The sequence below is a fragment of the Pelophylax lessonae genome (assembly GCF_965119305.1).
Source record: "Pelophylax lessonae genome assembly, chromosome: 2".
NCBI classification, from domain to species: domain Eukaryota; kingdom Metazoa; phylum Chordata; class Amphibia; order Anura; family Ranidae; genus Pelophylax; species Pelophylax lessonae.
Window position 1 is genome coordinate 552,205,832 of NC_138769.1, and position 17,739 is coordinate 552,223,570.

Sequence of the window (17,739 nt, forward strand, 5' to 3'; positions counted from 1 at the left end):
CAGGAGATTACCCTGCTTACGCTTTCCCAGAAGGTGGCCTTTTTAGTGGCTATCACCTCTGCGTGCAGGATGTCGGAACTGGCAGCGTTATCCTGTCGTTCACCTTACCTGGTGATTTACAGGGATAAGGTGGTTCTTCGCCCCTGTAAGTTGTTCCTTTCTAAGGTTGTCTCTGATTTTCATTTGAATGAAGACATTGTGTTGCCTTCCCTGTGTCCCAGGCCTAAACATCCAAAGGAAATTGCCTTGCATGCCTTGGATGTGGTCTAGGCAGTAAAGGTGTACCTGGCAGCTGACAGAGTCTTTCAGGAAGCCAGACTCTCTCTTTGTGCTCACGGATAGACCTCGAAAAGGGTTGTCCACTTCCTCTGCGACCAGACAGACGGGGGTTCAGGCCTATTCCATCAGGGGTCAGGTTCCTTCTTTCCCTGTCAAGGCGCACTATACTAGGGCGCTTAGTGGCTCCTGGGCTTTCCGTCATCAGGCCTCAGTGACACAGGTTTGCAGGGCGGCCACCTGGTCGTCGGTGCACACTTTTACAAAGTTTTATAAAGTGGATGTGTTGGCATCTGCCGATTCCTCCTTTGGCAAGGTTTTGCAGGCTGCTGTTTAAGAGGACCTGATCCTTTTGAGGGTGTATTGTTTTTTTCAGTTGGGCTCTGGTTGTTTGGTTGAGCCCCTGTTGCCTGGTTGGCTAATGTTTAGCCTTGGGAGTTTTTTGATTGTTCCCACCCCTCATGTTTAACACTGCTTTGGGACGTCCCGATGGTTATGAATACCACAAGTTGTGTGCATCAATGAACGAAAGAGAAAACTGGATTTTTCTATCGTTCATCGACAAACGCAGCTCCTTATCTTCATGACTCATAGGGTTATGCTAACGTAACCACGCCTATGTGGGCTGTCCCTGCAGGCATTACCCCTCAAACTCTGCTATCATCAAACAATTTTGTTCTGCCTAGTGTTAGGAATAGGACCTAGCTCCCTGCTGGGACTTCGGTCTTAGCTGTAACAGGGAAAGTTTGTGATTTTTTATTTTTTAACTAGTTAGTTCCTGAGGACCATGATCCATAGGAACTACAAGCAACAGCCAGCTGCAGTTTCTCACTGGATAATCTAGATCCTTAAGGTCTCCCAGCCTGGCCAGCGAGCGTGAGCATGTTATAGTCCAGAACTAGGCCTCGCCAAGACAGTGCCCTGATGGATGGGGACGAGCCTGCGAGCGGACAGTCTCGCTGGGATGCATCGACCTGGAACGCCCTGATTTGCAGCATCCCCTTGGCTGACAGCACCCCCATCCCGGGTTGGAGGTCATCTGTTTCAGAGTGGCGCCCATCTGGTACCGTGGTATGGTGAATAAAATTGTCCCCCCAAACACCCTTTGCGGTCGTGGGGCGGGCGTGGGCCCCTCTCTGGAATGGTCAGACCTTTGGGGCTCCCTCGGTTCCCTGGCACCCCGGAGGACTAATCTGATGTACCCCTTAGCATTCCCCTACCCCTAGCAGGTTTTACCTTGGGGGACGTTAATAATGCGGCCGCTATGGCACTTATTTATGGGGGGTGGATTGTCCTGGGTGGGTTCCTGGCTAGGGACCTCTAGATGCCTATTGTTCTGGGACCCCTTTGGGGGGTCCTAGAGACCGCATGGCGTGCCGTGGGGGCTGCCATTTTTCTGTGGTTCATGATCTCTGTTATCCCATTAATTTGCATGGGCAGCCATTTTCTATACTTCCCCACTGAGAATGTATGAGTGGCCATTTTCTTTAGGTCCGTGGGATGGACAGGCATGCGGCATGACTTGTAATGATAGAGGCAGAGCTTCTTCCTCTTCCTGTGCAGACAGTGTTAGTTTCGTTTTTACACTGATCAGGCTGGATGCTTCTCTGTGGTCTGGTAACGTTCCTGGGTTTCCCTGTGGGTTTGTTCCTCTTCTGCTCTGCTATTATTACATAATAATCAGAGATTGTGAATCTGCAGTAATATCAGTTTTGCGGTCTTAAAGGGACATTACACTAAATATTTTTATCTGAGCAATGGAGTCCCAGGATAAAAATTCACCTGCAGACCCCGTGGAAGTGACTGCGGGATCCTCCGGTTCATAGTCGCAGACAGAAATTGCAGTTTTTTTGCAAAGCCTGATGTCAAAAGTGGATTTTGTCATTTCTGGTACTGCCAGCTGCAAACGCCCTCCGCCCTCACCTCCATCGGCAGGGCCTTCGGACTCTGAGACAGATACGGTCGCCGCGGACGAAGACCACCTTGAGGGGTGGGTGTCTTCACATTCTGACGGTAAAGATGTCCTCATCAGCCGCCGCGCGAGAACGCGCATTGGTGGAAGCCCTAATAGTTTCTGTGCGGGAAACCCTAAAATTGTCTGGTGAACCTACAGCGTCAGATACGCAGGTGTCTTTTGGCTCCTGCAAATCCCGTAAATCGGGCAAGGTGTTCCCTTGTCTAGAATTGTTTCATACTACAGTGGATGAACAATGGCAACGCATTAAGCACATGTTGGTGGTTTCTAATCGTTTTGCACGTCGTTATCCTTTTGCGGAGGCGGTGTCCAATAGGAGGACTGTACCACCGAAAGTGGATTCTCTGGTGGCCAGGTTGAATAAAGTGACTCTGGTACCGGTGGAAGAATCTCCAACCTTTCCGGATCCTGTGGATAGACAGGTGGAATCCTTGTTCCGCCATGTGGTAGCAGGTCACATGTTAAAGGCTACCTTGTTTTAGTAGCGCAGACTGCTACTGAATGTGTGAAGTTACTGAAAAGTAACTTGGAAACAGCATGGCTTTTCCCTGCGGTACTGGAACTAATAGACCAGTTTACCCAAGCACTGGTGTTCATGTGTTATACGTACCTGGACTCAGCTTTGTTGGTGGCCAGGATGTCAGCAATGGGGATTGCTATAAGGCGCATGGTATGGCTGAAATGTTGGTCGGCTGACCAGGCTTCTAAGAAGGCTGTGACTAATCTTCCTTTTACAGGGGAGAGGCTGTCTGGATCCTCCCTGGATGAGTTGATCAAAGGTATCACGGGGGGTAAGAGCACTAATCTGCCCCAATTCTCTAAGGGCAAGGCATCGCGTACTAGGCGGGGGCCTTCCTTTACTGCTCACAAACGTCTTTTTTGTGCCTCTGGGTTGCAAGAAAAAGGTAAACCGTTTAAGTAATCCAAGAAGCCATGGTCAGGAATATCTAAGTCCGGCCAATCTTGATTGATTCTTTCAGGAACCCTGGACCTCCTTGATTCAGGACAAATGGGTTCACAAACTGTCCTGATTAGTATGCAAGATCGAATTCCGGTCTCATCCGTCGGACAGGTTCTTCCCGTCCAATCTTCAATTATCCCGAGTTCGGTTAAGAGACTTGCGAGGGGCGGTACACGACTTGCTTTTGCAAGGAGCCCTGTGCCAGGGCAAGTCCTTCCTTCCGTTGTTCTGGACGATGGTAACCACGGACGCCAGCCTGTCGGGCTGGGGCAGGGTGCTGGGGAAGCTCTGTGCCCAGGGTACCTGGACAATGGAAGAATCAAAATTCCGCTAATTTGGAGCTCAGAGCGAGCTCGAATCGCTGAAGGTGCACCCTCGCTTGTTTTCGATAGGGTTTTGGTCTTTTTGCAGAAAGGGGTTGAACAGCGGTTGGCTTTGGGTACTATCAAAGGCCAAGTTTCGACTTTTGTAATATATTTTCAACGCCCGTTAGCCAGTTGGCCACGCATGTCCTAGTCCGGACTTTTATCCAGGGAGTGCGCCATACTGCTCCTCCGAGGCGATCCCCGTTACCTCCGTGGGATCTACTGTAAATCTTGTGTTATTTGTTCTTCAAAAGCCCCCTTTTGAAACAATTTGGGATATTTCGCTGCTTTCTTTGTCTCAGAAGGTTACCTTCTTGGTTGCGATCATTTCTGCCCGCAGGATATCTGAATTGGGGGCGTTGTCTTGCCGCTCACCTTATCTGGTGGTGCGGTGGTGCGCAGGCATCGACCTAATCAGTTGTTCCTTCCTAAGTTGTTTCTGATTTTAATCTGAATGAAGACATTGTGTTGCCTTTACTTTGCCCTAAACCTCATCATCCTAAGGAGTATGCCTTGCATTCTTTGGATGTGGTTCGGGCGATCAGGGTTTATTTAGAGACCCCTGAGTCCTTTAGAAAATCAGATGCTCTTTTTGTCCTTACTGATGGACCTCGTAAGGGATTGACTGCGTCTTCTGCGACCATTTTAAGATGGATTAGGCAGACAGTGGTACAGCCCTATTCACTGAGGGGCCAGGTTCCTCCTTTTGCCGTGAAGGCTCATTCTACGAGAGTGCCTCTTGGGCTTTTCGCCATCAGGTGTCGGTGCTACAAGTTTGCAAGGCGGCAACTTGGTCGTTTGTGCATAAGTTCACAAAATTCTACGAGGTAAATGTGTTGGCATCCGCGGATGATCTTTTTGGCCTCAGGGTTTTGCAGGCTGCAGTTTACAAGAGAACTCTGTTTAGTTTCTCTTTGAGGGTTCAATTTTTTTCTGAGTGAGCTCCAGTTGTTCCTGGTTGAGCTCCATGTTGCCTGGTTGGCTAAGTTTAGCCATTGGGGACTTACGTTTTGTTTCTGCGTTGTTTCCCACCCCTCATGATTATACTGCTTTGGGACATTCCTGAGTCATGAAGATAAGGAGCTGCGTCTGTCGATGAACGATAGAGAAAACTGAATTTTTGTAAGCACTTACCCTATAATCCTTTTCTCTGAAGTTCATCAATAGACACAGCACCCATCCCCCTACTTCTGAGGTATGGGGTCTTTTGTCTTCTAAACACTGCTTGCAACTAAACTGTTTGATGATAGCAGAGTCTGAGGGGTTATGCCTGCAGGGACAGCCACCATAGGTGTGGTTACGTTTTTTTCCCTGCCTAGTGCCTATTCGTAGAAGGAGGAGCATAACCCTATGAGTCATGAAGATAAGGAGCTGTGTCTGTTGATGAACTTCAGAGAAAAGGTTTTTACGGTAAGTTCTTACAAAAATCCATTTTTTTGACTTACCGTAAAATCTATTTCTCTGATGTTCATTGACAGACACAGCACCCCCCCCCCCCCCCCCCCGGTGGAGTTATTATTCTCCTGACATTGCTTATTACAAAGCTGAGTGGTTATAGCAGAGAGATGGAGTATACCCCCTGGGACTTTGGCTCACTACTGTGAGCCACGCCCACACACAGTGTGAACCCAGCCTTAATGGAATACTACAAATGTGGCCGGACTTTGACATGATGTTTATTGTTCTTGTGGTCATTTCCATAGTGGATCAGCCCTGTGATTTATCATCTGCCTGCATGGACACACTGAATGAAAGCAGATACGTTGTGATGGCCGTTGCTGTTTTTAACAGAAAATAAATTGAATCAGACAGGCAATAGATATCACATTTTCATGTTAGAGAGGTTACTAATTGTACATTTTGCTTGCTTTGGGGGATTTTTTCAATTTTCTATTGCATACTGCATGCAGTAAAACCTTCTTTCTCCTGTCATATTAGGAACAGGCAAAGCAGCTAAGGAAACGCAATGTTCAAGCACTGAAGAATATCCTAGATAAGATGAGCAATGTCAGCTTTCAAACTACATGGTCAGAAGCCCAGCAATATCTCATGGATAACCCCATCTTTGCAGAGGACGACGAGCTGCAGAGTAAGTTTTCCCTCATAGATACAAAATAAAAGAACAAAATAAAAACCATAATATTCAAACATATTTATAACAATAAATAAGCTGCATTTGTATATTGCAGTGTGCCGTTATCCATCTCGGTATTACTGTCCTATGTCTAAGCTTAGGTTTGATAATCAACAAAATCTGTGCTGCTGGAGGAAAAAAGTCAAATAACACTTCCTTTGGTTATTTTTCTTCCTGACTGTATCTGTCTTAAATCATAGTCTGCTTTCAGTATTGAGCTCAGGCAGGAGACAGGATGGAAGTGCAGCCTGTCACTTAACCTGCCCCTTCTGCTCCAACAAAGAGAGAATAAAAGTAGAAAAACTGAAAAGAGGAAAACCTGTGGGGTATGGCTGCACTATTCAAGAGTGGAATTTCATATTATAACAAATATCCAATGTGACTCTCTTTTAAATGTGGAGCCATAGTTTAACCTAAGTTTCTGTATTTACTAAAGAGAAAAGTGCTCATGTCTTTCATCCGTGCTAAGCAGACACAGATTTTACAGCTGCTGTAATCCAGGTCTAGGACAGGCTAGACATTTTTTATGATACAGCCTGAAAACTGACCATCAACAGGATTAGATTGTGCTGCCTTTATTAACAGCTTGAAATCTCTGTTGATCTTATCATCTCACAATGCCCATCACAGGAGAAATCAAACGTCTGTTAGATGGCTATGCGCTATTTACCAGTAAGGCAGGCCATGATGATGATATGACCACAGGTTACAGGAAAGAACATCACTGGATTCCCTCATTAACACAGTCAGTGTAGATGGGGGAAATCCTCCCTTGGAGCTATTGTGTTGTCCTGGTAGGGGGTGTGGGGAGCTGTCCCTGCTGGGAGAAAACAATGATTATTGCTAGCGGCAATAATTGCATGTAAAAAATCTCACATGCTAGTTGTACCCAAGTCGATCAATAGATCGACTTGGGTACAATCAGCCTGCCCATAGATGGTTAGAATTTCAGCCAGTTCCTGCTGAACCGGCCGAGATTCGAAGCATCTATGGCTGGCTTAAGTCTTTAGTGCATCATTCAATGCTGTTACCTTAGTGTGTTTTTTAAATCAAAATGCAGTAATTTTTCTTCCAAAAAACTATAGATGAAATTGAAAATAAAAAACAATAATTCTCCTTCATTTATTGACAGACACAGCTCCTGGTATTCATAACCATTGGGTTATACTGCCCCCTTCAGGAGTAGGACATTAGGCAGAAAAAAATTCTGGCTACATCCATGGGCAATCCCAAGGGGTATGCCCCCTCTCTCTGCTATAGCCACTCAGTTTTTTTCTGCCTAGTCAGGAGTAAGTACCAAAATTCCTTGCTGGGATCTTTGGTCCTGGCAATTTTTTTTCTTTTTGGATAGAATTTTTTTTTTCTCCTGGATTTTTCCTGTGAGATCTACAATCAACTGCCGGACTGGGTGACGGGCTGGATAATCTAGATCACATGTGTCAAACACAAGGCCCAAATCTGGCCCTCCAGGTTATTTCATGTGGTCCTCACACCCAGGGCTTTTTTTAGCTGGAATGTGGGGGAACCCCTAATTCCTGCACTCTGTATGTAGCACACCCCTAAACTCTGCATTCTGTGCATAGGGAACCCCTGAACTCTGCACTATATATGTAGCGAACCCCTGAACTCTGGGGTGGGGTGTGGTTGAGTTTCTGCACTTTTTCTCGCTGAGAAAAAAAGCTGTGAATAAATTTATATAGTCTTACAGATACAGCCGGCCCTTTGAGGTTACCATAATGCTTATGCGGCCCACAATAAAATTTAGTTTGACACCCTTGATCTAGATCCAGTGGTCACCCCAGGCTGGGCAGGAGCGTGCGCAGACCTCAGCTCTGTGCTAGGTCAGCTGCGACATGGCCCCACTGGACGGGAACTGGCCTGCGTGTTAAACGCCTCGCGAGGTTGCATACGACCCGGTCTTGGCCCGAGTTGCAGCGTTCCTCCTGGCCGACAGCCCCCCTCCCATTTCGATGGAGAGGGGTTCTGTCTGGAGTGGTGCCCGCCTGGTTCCTGGTATGATGAGTAGCTGTCCCCCCTCTTTCCCTGGAGAGTTTTGGGGTTGGCGTTGGCCCCTCCTTGGGACAATCGAACCCCCGTGTTCCCCTCCTTCCTGCAGTCGCCCCCCCCCTTCTACATGCGCTGGGGCTGCTTGAATGGTCTGGCCACTTTCCTGGGGTGGGGGCAGGGCGCTGACTGGCGATGGGGGCCAGGAGGGTGCGCCACCGGCGGGTCGTATTGCTTTTTTCAGGTGGGCCCTGGTTTTTTGGTTGAGCCCCTGTTACCTGGTTGGCTAACGTTTAGCCTTGGGAATTTTTTGGTTCCCACCCCTCATGTTTAACACTGCTGTTCACTGTTCAGTACAGGGAAATAGATATAGCATATGTGTAAAATAATTACGACTCATGAAGTAAGTGCCTATACTCCAATAATACACGGTCTTACCCTGCTCTGCACACGCTCAGTTGCTCTTCATTTTTGGCATTGTGCCAAAAATCAGAGGCACTAGAGGCCAATCTGCCAACAGCCTAGATTTACTGCTGCTCAGGAGTTCTGGGCTTCAGAAAAATGGGAACCTCCAGCAAGAAGAAACAGGAACAATGCTGGAGGCAATTTACAGCACACACTAATTTTGGTAGCATAAATTTTATTGTGGAATGTATGTTCCTTGCTAAAGAACATTATTTTTCATCAAGTTATTATGAGTACAGTTCTGCTTTAAATTTAGCCATTTGTAGATTCATCATTAGAGGGACCAAACACTCAATTAGCAATTACTTTGCTGAGATAAGATCTCTGCCATATAAGGGCTCTTTCACACGGGCGGTCCGATCAGATCCGCCTGTCAGTTTTTTAGGCGGATCTGATCGGATGCCCCATTCAGCCCTATGGAGCAGCGGATGTCAGCGGTGACATGTCCGCTGACACCCGCTGCCAGCCGCATCCGATCCTGTCCGTGAAATCCGGACGGATGGAAACCCTATTTTCCATCCGTCCTGGGGATCCGATCGGATGGGATCGGATGAGAGCGGACAGGCGGTCCGCTCTCATCCGATTCCCCATAGAGAGCAGCGGGGGTTGTGACACCTCCCTCTCCGCACTGCAAGCGGAGACGGAGCTGTCATCCGCCGGCTCAGCGGGGATCGCAGATCGATCCCCGCTGAACAGCACGGATCTGCCTACGGAGGCGGACAGTGTGAAAGAGCCCTAAGGAGTGCATTGACTCAGACTTGCAGTGTGACAAGAAAAAGTGAAATACTACTATTGTGTAGCCCTAAAATGCAGGAGTCACCATATGTAACTGTATGTTTTTCCCTAGTGCATACATATTTTCAAATTATATACATAAATTTACATTTACAAACTATATACAGGTTTATTAATACATTAACACAATGGCAGAGATTGACTAAAACTGGTGCACTCAGAATCTGGTGCAGATGTGCATAGTAACCAATCAGCTTCTAACTTGCTTGTTCAATTAAGCTTTTGAAAATAAAACCTGGTAGTTGATTGGTGCACACAGAATCTGGTGCAGTTGTGCATAGTAACCAATCAGCTATGCACATCTGCACCATATTCTGTGTGTAACAGTTTTAGTAAATATCCCCCATTGATAACATTATATACATCAGTCTGATCTCTTTTACACATTTATCTAAAAATAATTGAAAAGACTGTACATTACCTTTATGCGATGACAGGAATTTATTTCTGTAGCTTTTTAACTGCTTGCTGACCAGCCGTAGTAAGTTTTACTGCGGCAGGTCGGCTCTGTCCCTTGAAACGACATACCTTGCACGGGACCGATAGCGGGGGCGCGTGCACGCCAATCAGCGGGTCCAGCGGCTGCGATTGTTGTCGCTCCCCATGGAGACAGAATGGCGGTCTGCCATTGTAAACACTGCAGACCACTGTTCTGTCAGTTATGAACACAGGGATCTTGTGTTCCTCCTATTTAGGAACATGGGTCTCTGTGTTCATGCAGCAAGCACCCCCCCAGGGACACATTTACCCCTTTGGTCGCCCCTGGTGTTAACCCCTTCCCTGCCAATGTCATTAGTACAGTTACTTTAAAAATAAATAAATATAAATCTGCGTTTAAAAAGGAAGAAGACCCATGTAAACTCTGCAGTTCAAAAGGACTTCAAGCAGCCAGCTAAAATGTATTGACAATACACATTAAAAATAAAAAGTTCATAAGCAGCGCTTAATAGGAAGATTCCTCCACCACCTTCAGTGCAAGGGCTAGCACACACCACCGCAATGTGATCTCCCAATCACCTTACCAAAAGGAAGGTAACAAGAGGGATATAGCATGTGCAGGCAGAGGATCCTCCAAAGTTCAAACCAATCCCAAATGCAGCATCATACGATCATCAGGGGTTGAACACTTGATCAGATCCCTCCAGCTCTCCACTCAGAGGAACAAAGGAAATCTCATGGTGCAGTATTTCTTAATAACATCCAGAATTTATTAAAATCGTACTTACAAGAAGCAGATAAAAAACAGGAAGTGTGCACTGATTACTGTAGTAATGTCACTGGTCCCCCCAAAAGTGTCAAAAATGTCAGTTAGGGGTCCGATCTGTCGGCTGCAATGTCGCAGTCCCATTAAAAATCGCTGATCGCTGCCATTACTAGTAAAAAAATACAAATAAAAATGACATAAATCTTTCCCCTAGTTTGTAGACGCAATAACTTTTGCGCAAACCAATCAATATATACGTATTGGGATTTTCTTTACCAAAAATATGTAGCAGAATACAAATTGGCCTAAAATGATGAAAACATTTGATTTTTTAATTCTGTTTTATTGGGAATGTTATATAGCAGAAAGTAAAAAATATTATTTATATCTTTTTTTGTTTAAAGCGCAAAAAAACTAAAAATCACACAGGTGATCAAATACCACCAAAAGAATGCTCTATTTGTCGGAAAAAAAGGACATCAATTTTATTTGGATACAACGTCAGCAGCGTCGTATCACAAAAAAATGGCCTGGTCATTAAGGGGGTAAATCCTACCGATCCAGAAGTTGTTAAAGAGGTTGTAAGCTTCAGAAAAAAAAATGAAAAAAAAAAAAAAACTGAAAGACAAAGGCATAATGAGCTAATATGCATCGCATACTAGCTCATTATGAAATACCTTAGAACGAAGCCCTCGCAGCACCGCCCACTCACCGGTGATACGGCCGACATGTTCAGCCGTCTTACTTCCGGGTTCGCGTCCTCCGGCCATCTGATTGGCCAAAGCCGCAATGACGTCACTCCCGCGCATGCGCACAGTAGCCGATGTTCACGGCATAGTGCTCTAAAGGAATGGCACAGGCGCCCATTCCTTCGGAGCGTATGCGCCAGTGATGTGACTGGCTGCATGCAAAGTAAATATCTCCTAAACGGTGCATGTTTAGGAGATATTTACAGTACCTATAGGTAAGGCTTATCATAGGCTTACCTATAGGTACAAGTTACAAAGGAAGCTTTACTTCCTCTTTAAACATTTTGCAACAAAGGATTTGCATACTCCCATCTATACTTGTATGACTCATATCCATTAATAACAATCATAACAGCAAATGCTACCCAACTCAGTAGAGCAACTCTGTCTGTATAATCCCTTAAATAACATAATATGCCTATTATATTGTGTTAGATATGGATAAAGAAGATGCCCTCATTTGCTTTGAGGAGCACATCAGAGCTCTGGAGAAAGATGAAGTAGAAGAGAAAGAGAAAAACCGTGTTCGCGAGAGACGCCAGCAGCGCAAAAATCGAGAATCTTTCCAGGTACATCCAATCTAAATTTTTGTGAATTGTCTAATGTTCCTTTGCAAACATTTTTAGACATTTCGGGGTTGCCAATTTAAAAATATATTCAGTAGTCAGTAGTGAAAACGCCAGAATTAACTGTGTATAATTTCCTTCTTGGAAGTAATTAGATGGTGGCTAGCATTTATGATATCATTTGATGGATCTGTTTCTTTGAAGATTGGATATAATCTGTGATAGCAGCTACCCTCTGTACTAATCCACAGGTGACAATGAGCATTTATGCTGCAATAACATGTAAATAGTTCCCAGCCAAATAATGAACAGTTGGTAACTCACAAGAAACACAAGGTGTCACCGTCCATGTGTGCTGTAGTGCATTATAGAAAACACAACCCGTATTACTTTTACCAAAAAATGCCTCTATTTGGTCTGCCGTGGAAATAAATAATAATGCAGTGTCAGGTGACTCACAAACAGAAATAATTTTGTTCAGCCATTTGTAAAATACGTGTAGTGAAATTCAGCACAGCAACAGGTCCAGGGCAGTCACCCCACTGGAGGGGAGTCAAGTCCTTGGAGGCCTTACTAGATGTGCCTGCCATGATGGGTGTAGAGTGGGCCTGGTGGCCCTGCTACTGGACTGGTGAGGGCCTCTGTGCTTTGTGGAGCTTGTCACATTTTTTTCTCTTGGTGTGCCAGTGCATTTGGGCTGTTTCTGGTTGTTTTTAGAGCAAAGCTTTTCACGGTAGCGGAGATCAAAAGAGGCTGGGGGCATGGTGCTTGCTTGATGATGTCGTACTTGCGTTCTGCACATGTTCTGCCACCAATTTACTGGTTCCCTGGGGCAGAAGAATGTGCTGCAGCTCCATGCAGTCAGCATCTCGACAGATCCCTCTATCAGTTAATGCAATGACTTCCCTAAAGTTTAAATTAGCTATGAATCTCTGCCCTTGACCGGTATTTCCACTGTCTTAGGGGTTCAGTTCTCTCTAAGTTTGTGTCCAGGGAGGAATTTTCCAGAACCATTTCTGGTTTGTGAGATCAGCGGTTCTCACTGATTTGGAACACCTGGGTTGCAAACATAGATGTTCTCTTTCTCCTCTTCCTTTTTGAAGTAGGGTGAGGCATCAAAGGAAAATCCCCTGTAGATAAGTCCTTCCAAGAGGAATCTCAGGGTGCAGGGCTTTCTAAGACACAGCAGATCACAGTGGTCTTCCTGGGAGGTGTGGTGCGCACTAATCTGACGTTACCATTGTCAGAATGCTTTTCCCCTAAAGTCACTGATTTTGGGCCCTGGTAGTCTCCAGTCCTTTACAGTGCACCCTCACTTACAAGAAGTGATGTATGCCCATTGGGCTTACCTGGAGAAGGTTTTTTCACAACTGAAGCAATTTGCTCACGATACCCCTTGGAAGAGAAATTCCACAAAAAATGGGATTCTCTGGCTATTGACCAGACTATTTCCTACTTGAATAAGACCCTGACAGTCCCGGTGGATGAGATGCCACTCTTTAAAGACATCACAGATTAAAGGCTACAGACCCTATTTACATAAAAATGGTCATACTGGCGCAAAGAACACAGGAGCTAATCCTCATAGGTGGTGGAGTGGGAATAGCAGGACAAATGCCAAGTCAATTAAAATATAATCCATCAAAGAAAAAATAAAATGAAAATGTATTCGTTCAAAGTTGATTGGAGATGTGTGATAGCTCTCTAAGACAGCTGCTTGTGTAGCAATGTTCCCTGAAGGGAGGGTTGTATCAGGATGGCCTCGGCGGCTGCAGCTGACCAGGACACGGCTGATGGATGTCAGCCCTTCCGCAGTGTAGCAAGGAGTTCACGCGACTTCTGGTATCATCAACTTTCGGGTGCAGGGGAGTTGCCAAGGCGATGCGTTTGCGGAGCATGCGGAAGCATGCTACACTCCGTAAGGGTTGACATCCTTCAGGCGTGTTCTGGTCAGCTGCAGCCGCCAAAGCCATCCTGGAACATCCCTCCCTTCAAGGAACATTGCTACACAATGCCACAAGCTTTGTTTTTTACTCAAGTGTGAGTACATGTATACCTTTGCCCAAATAAATACTTGATATGCTACACTTAGATGGCGCTTGTGTTTCCTACAGACCCCATTTAAGGTGTCCTTCTCTCTGGTGGTTGCAGTGGGAGTGTACCCAGTCCTTAAAAAGTACATCCACTCTTGTTGAGAAAAAAAAAACAATCGCCTCTGGGTGATCAATGTACACTGCAAGGATTTAAACAAATTTTGTTGCAGATTCCTACCTGCTTTCTGCCATGAAAAAATGGCTATTCGTTTGACCCATGTCTTTTGGATACTGATTCTAAATTAAAAGGCCTGTGTTCATTATAATCAGCAGGTGCACTGATGAGAAAAGTTGCAGTGTCTCTGTAGAAGTAAATAATCCTTATCTCAACTCAACTCAACTGAATTTTCTGTTGCAGAGAATGCCTACAATCTGACTTGTATCTCCTTGCAGACTTCTAGAAAAGTCCGTGAGCCAATCCCATAAACGGGAAAAGGACATTTTTGAGGCATTTTGTGCTCCATTGTTGTTCAGAATGCATTTGGGTTGGCTTATTGCAATGAGAGATGAGAAATTACAGTTGTGCAGATTGAAATGTTCAGGTACTCTCAATAAATTACAATGTTTGTGTAGCAGTTGTACTGTATATGTATTTTATTTTATTTTGTTATATTTACTTTTTTTTTTTTTTTGTACACAAAAGTGGAGTTACACAGGTCTGAGCGAAGTGCTCTGTCCCTGAGAATCAGACCCAGGCAGTAGGCAACCATGTCTTTCTGCCAAGTCATGTCTTTTGCGAAGTCTGCAAAACAGACAAGAACAAGTTAAGGCCCCACGAAGACAAGGGAGGCTGAACAGGCAGAACAATCCATGTGACACCCTTCACAAAGGCTTTAACCAATAAATGATTCCTTATAGGCCTCTGAAACAAAACAGCCAAGGCCTAAATCTGTCTCTTGATGGTACTTAAAGCAGAGAGACACCCAAAAGGGGATGTTCCACTTTGAGTACTCCTCCCCTGCGGCATTTGACATGCAATTTTTTTTTTGAGGGGGGGGGGGGAGTGGATACCTAGTTTTGTCTTCTGCTCGGATCGCCTAGGCCCAGGTCACATCACAGGTCCCAGAAGACTGCTAGACCATTCAGGAGGCACAGGACGACTCACACATGTGCAGTAGGCACCTGGCTATGAAGTCGCAAGCTGTCACAGCCGGGTGCCCACAGTTGAGATGCCGGTGCTGGGGAGAGAAGAGGGAGAGAAGGGATGACTGAAGTGAGCACATCACTGGATCCTGGGACAGGTGAGTGTGTGTTTATTAAAAGTGAGCATCTACGGTTTTGTTGCTGCTGATTTTTAATAAACCCAAAAACGACTGGAACTCCACTTTAAACTAATTGTAAAGCTAAAAAAATTGCATTGCACAGAAGGGCCCCTAACCTCCTATTCTGGTGTCCCCCTCCGGCGCTCTAGGCTCCTTCTCTTCCCCGAGTGCCCCCATAGCTATGATCTGCTGAGCTGTGTGCATCTAAGGAGGAATTTTGACTTGCCTATAAATTTCATATCTTGGAGTACACAGGACATGGGCTTGATATTTATGGACCCTGGGTTATAGGTTGATAAGTGACCCCCTGGTCGTTTCTTATATAATCAAACCCTACTCCTAGGTTTTGTATTTAGCAATGAAGAGTAAAACAGGATGGGAGGGGAACCTGTACACTGTTCTCCAAAATATGCAATTTCCAGGTAAGTCAAAATTTATTTTATCCTAATTGTATAGTACAGGAAACAGCCTTGATATTTATAGACCCTGAGATGTCCCCAAGCAATGAATGATTAGAGCAGGCAACAACTATGAAAACAGAATTGTGCCGAAAGGCCCAACAATAACAAGGGTCAACAGACCCAACTTCAGAGTGTCGTTGTGAGAACCTCAAGGCACAAAGCTGCGTCCGTAGAAGACTAGACTTCCAGCTGGGGGCCTTACAAAGCTTGGTAACAGAGGGTTGATACCCTAAGGGTCAGGCTGCTTCTCGATCTATTTTTTTCAGGTGGATTCATCAATTCATTTCTCAGGTCAGTGGTATCAAAGGCAGGGTTCCTCCTTTCCCAATTAAGGCTCCTTTCACACTTGTGCAACTTGGCATGCGACTTAGGAACCCAAAGTACTGTACATATCTGTACAATTTCAAGTCGCAGCGACTTCAAAGTAGTTCCTGCATTACTTTGGTCTGGCTTTTAAGCGACGTCACCGACCCAGCATTCCATCGGTCTATGACGTTACAAGGGAGCGGTACTACTCGGTGACGTTACTGGGTGGCCCCACCCTTTAGGTATTTAAAAGCTGTCAGACGGAGAAGCAGGCAGTCCGCGGTAGCGATTGTCTGGGCCAGAGGTTTTTCTTGTTTTTCATTTTCGTTCCTTGACAGACACAGCTCCTGATTTCATAACCATTGGGTTATACTGTCCCCTAAAGGAAAAGGGCACTAGGCAGAAAATAATTCTGACTACATCCATGGGCAGACCCAGTGGTATACTCCCTCTGTTTGCTATAGCCACTCAGTTTTTTTCTGCCTAGTCAGAAGTAAGGACCTATTTCCTTGATGGGATCTTTGGTCCTAGCAAAATTTTATAGATAGAAAACTTTTTTCCTCCTGGATTCCTTCCTGTGAGATCTACAATCAATTGCCGGTCTGGGCAGCGGGCAGGATAATCAAGACCCAGTGGTCACTCCAGTCTGGCCAGCAAGCGCGCGCAGACCTCAGCTTCATGCTAGGTTGGCCGTGACAAAGCCCCACTGGACGGGGGCTGACCTGCAAGTTAAACGCCTCCCAAGGTCGCGTACGACTGGGTCTCGGCCCAAGTCACAGCGTTCCTCCTGGCCTACAGCCCCCCATTTTGATGGAGAGGGGTTCTGCCTGGAGCGGTGCCCACCTGGTTCCTGGTATGGTAAATAGCTGTCCCCTCTCTCCCCGCTCCCCCCCTGGAGGCTTTTGGGGTGGACATGGGCCCCTCATTGGGACGGACGGACCCCGGGTTCCCCTTCTTCCCGCAGGCACCCCCCCCTCCTTGCCAAGTCTCTAACCCGGCCCCCCTCCACACTGGAGCTGTTTGGGTGGTCTGGCCACTTTCCTGGGAGGGGAGCAGGATGGTGATGTGGGGCCCGGGGGGGGGGGGTGTGCCGCCGGCGACCGGATGTTTGACTGTGCGGGGGGGGGTCGTATCTGGTGGGGGTTCCTGCCAGGTTCCCTCGTTCTGCCTGGATCTGTCCTTGAGGCCTGGTCTCCCTCCTGGGTCCCTGTAAGCCTCCTAGTGCCACGTGGGGCCGCCATTATGTTCTAGGCTGTGTGTTTCTATAGACAACGGCCATGTTTTTGTAGTCCGTAGTCCGGTGGCCATTTTGCGGTGATTTGCGATTGAAAATAGCGGCAGCCATGACAGTGGAGCCCTATGGGTGGCAATTTCGGCAGAGGAAGCCCCTCCTAATCCCCTGGTGCTGACTCCTGGATCTTTTCACTTCCTGGTAGCCGAATGTTGAGTGCAGATTATCCTGGTGGCTGCAGGTGCCTGTTTCTGCTGGGTGGCGAGTCTGGTGGGGTCCTCTCCCTTTCTGCTGAGGATTGTTTAGGTGCTCTGTTACCGATTGTGGGGTCCCCCTATTGACTCATGGAATCTTTGGATTTTGTGAGGGTAATATATACTTTTTAAGTGGTAAAAGACCTAAGCGATGGCCATAAACAAGATGTAGAAACCAGGCAGAGTAGAGTGTGATAGAGAACGCAATATTAGCAGCCAATTCTAAGTAGTGTCACCACATACATAAAAGCAAAGAAATAGTCAAAAAATGAATCAGCGCTTAATTAATCACATAATATACATGGACATAGCAAGAATACATTAGAGCTACAAAATATATAAATATTGATAAAATGATTGATAATAAAGTGATGTGGTGAAGTGCACTGTGCTAAAGGTGCAAATGAGTGAACCACAATAAATAATGATATAAAAACTTCAATCACTGAAAGGAAACAGATAATAAAGTGACAGTGAATCAAGGTGCACTGTGTCAAATCTGATTCAGTAAAAATCTGATCAGAAGAACATAAAAGTGGTAAAGGCACACTATAAATAAATAAATAAATAAGTGTGAAAACAGAAATATATAAAGAGAATAAATACCCCCAAAAAGCAAAAAAGCCGTGGGGGTAAAA

At 45.8% G+C, this 17,739-nt stretch overlaps 1 protein-coding gene across 7 annotated transcripts in view; it reads left to right on the plus strand.

Annotated features, from left to right (window-relative positions):
* PRPF40B (pre-mRNA processing factor 40 homolog B) overlaps positions 1–17,739 on the plus strand; it is a 206,580-nt gene that overhangs the window by 112,173 nt on the left and 76,668 nt on the right. For all 7 annotated transcript variants that reach the window (XM_082244918.1, XM_082244921.1, XM_082244919.1 and 4 more), the window contains 2 exons: positions 5,516–5,666; positions 11,364–11,497. In XM_082244918.1, coding sequence (XP_082101044.1) covers positions 5,516–5,666; positions 11,364–11,497 — 285 coding nt within the window. The remainder of the gene's footprint in view (positions 1–5,515; positions 5,667–11,363; positions 11,498–17,739) is intronic.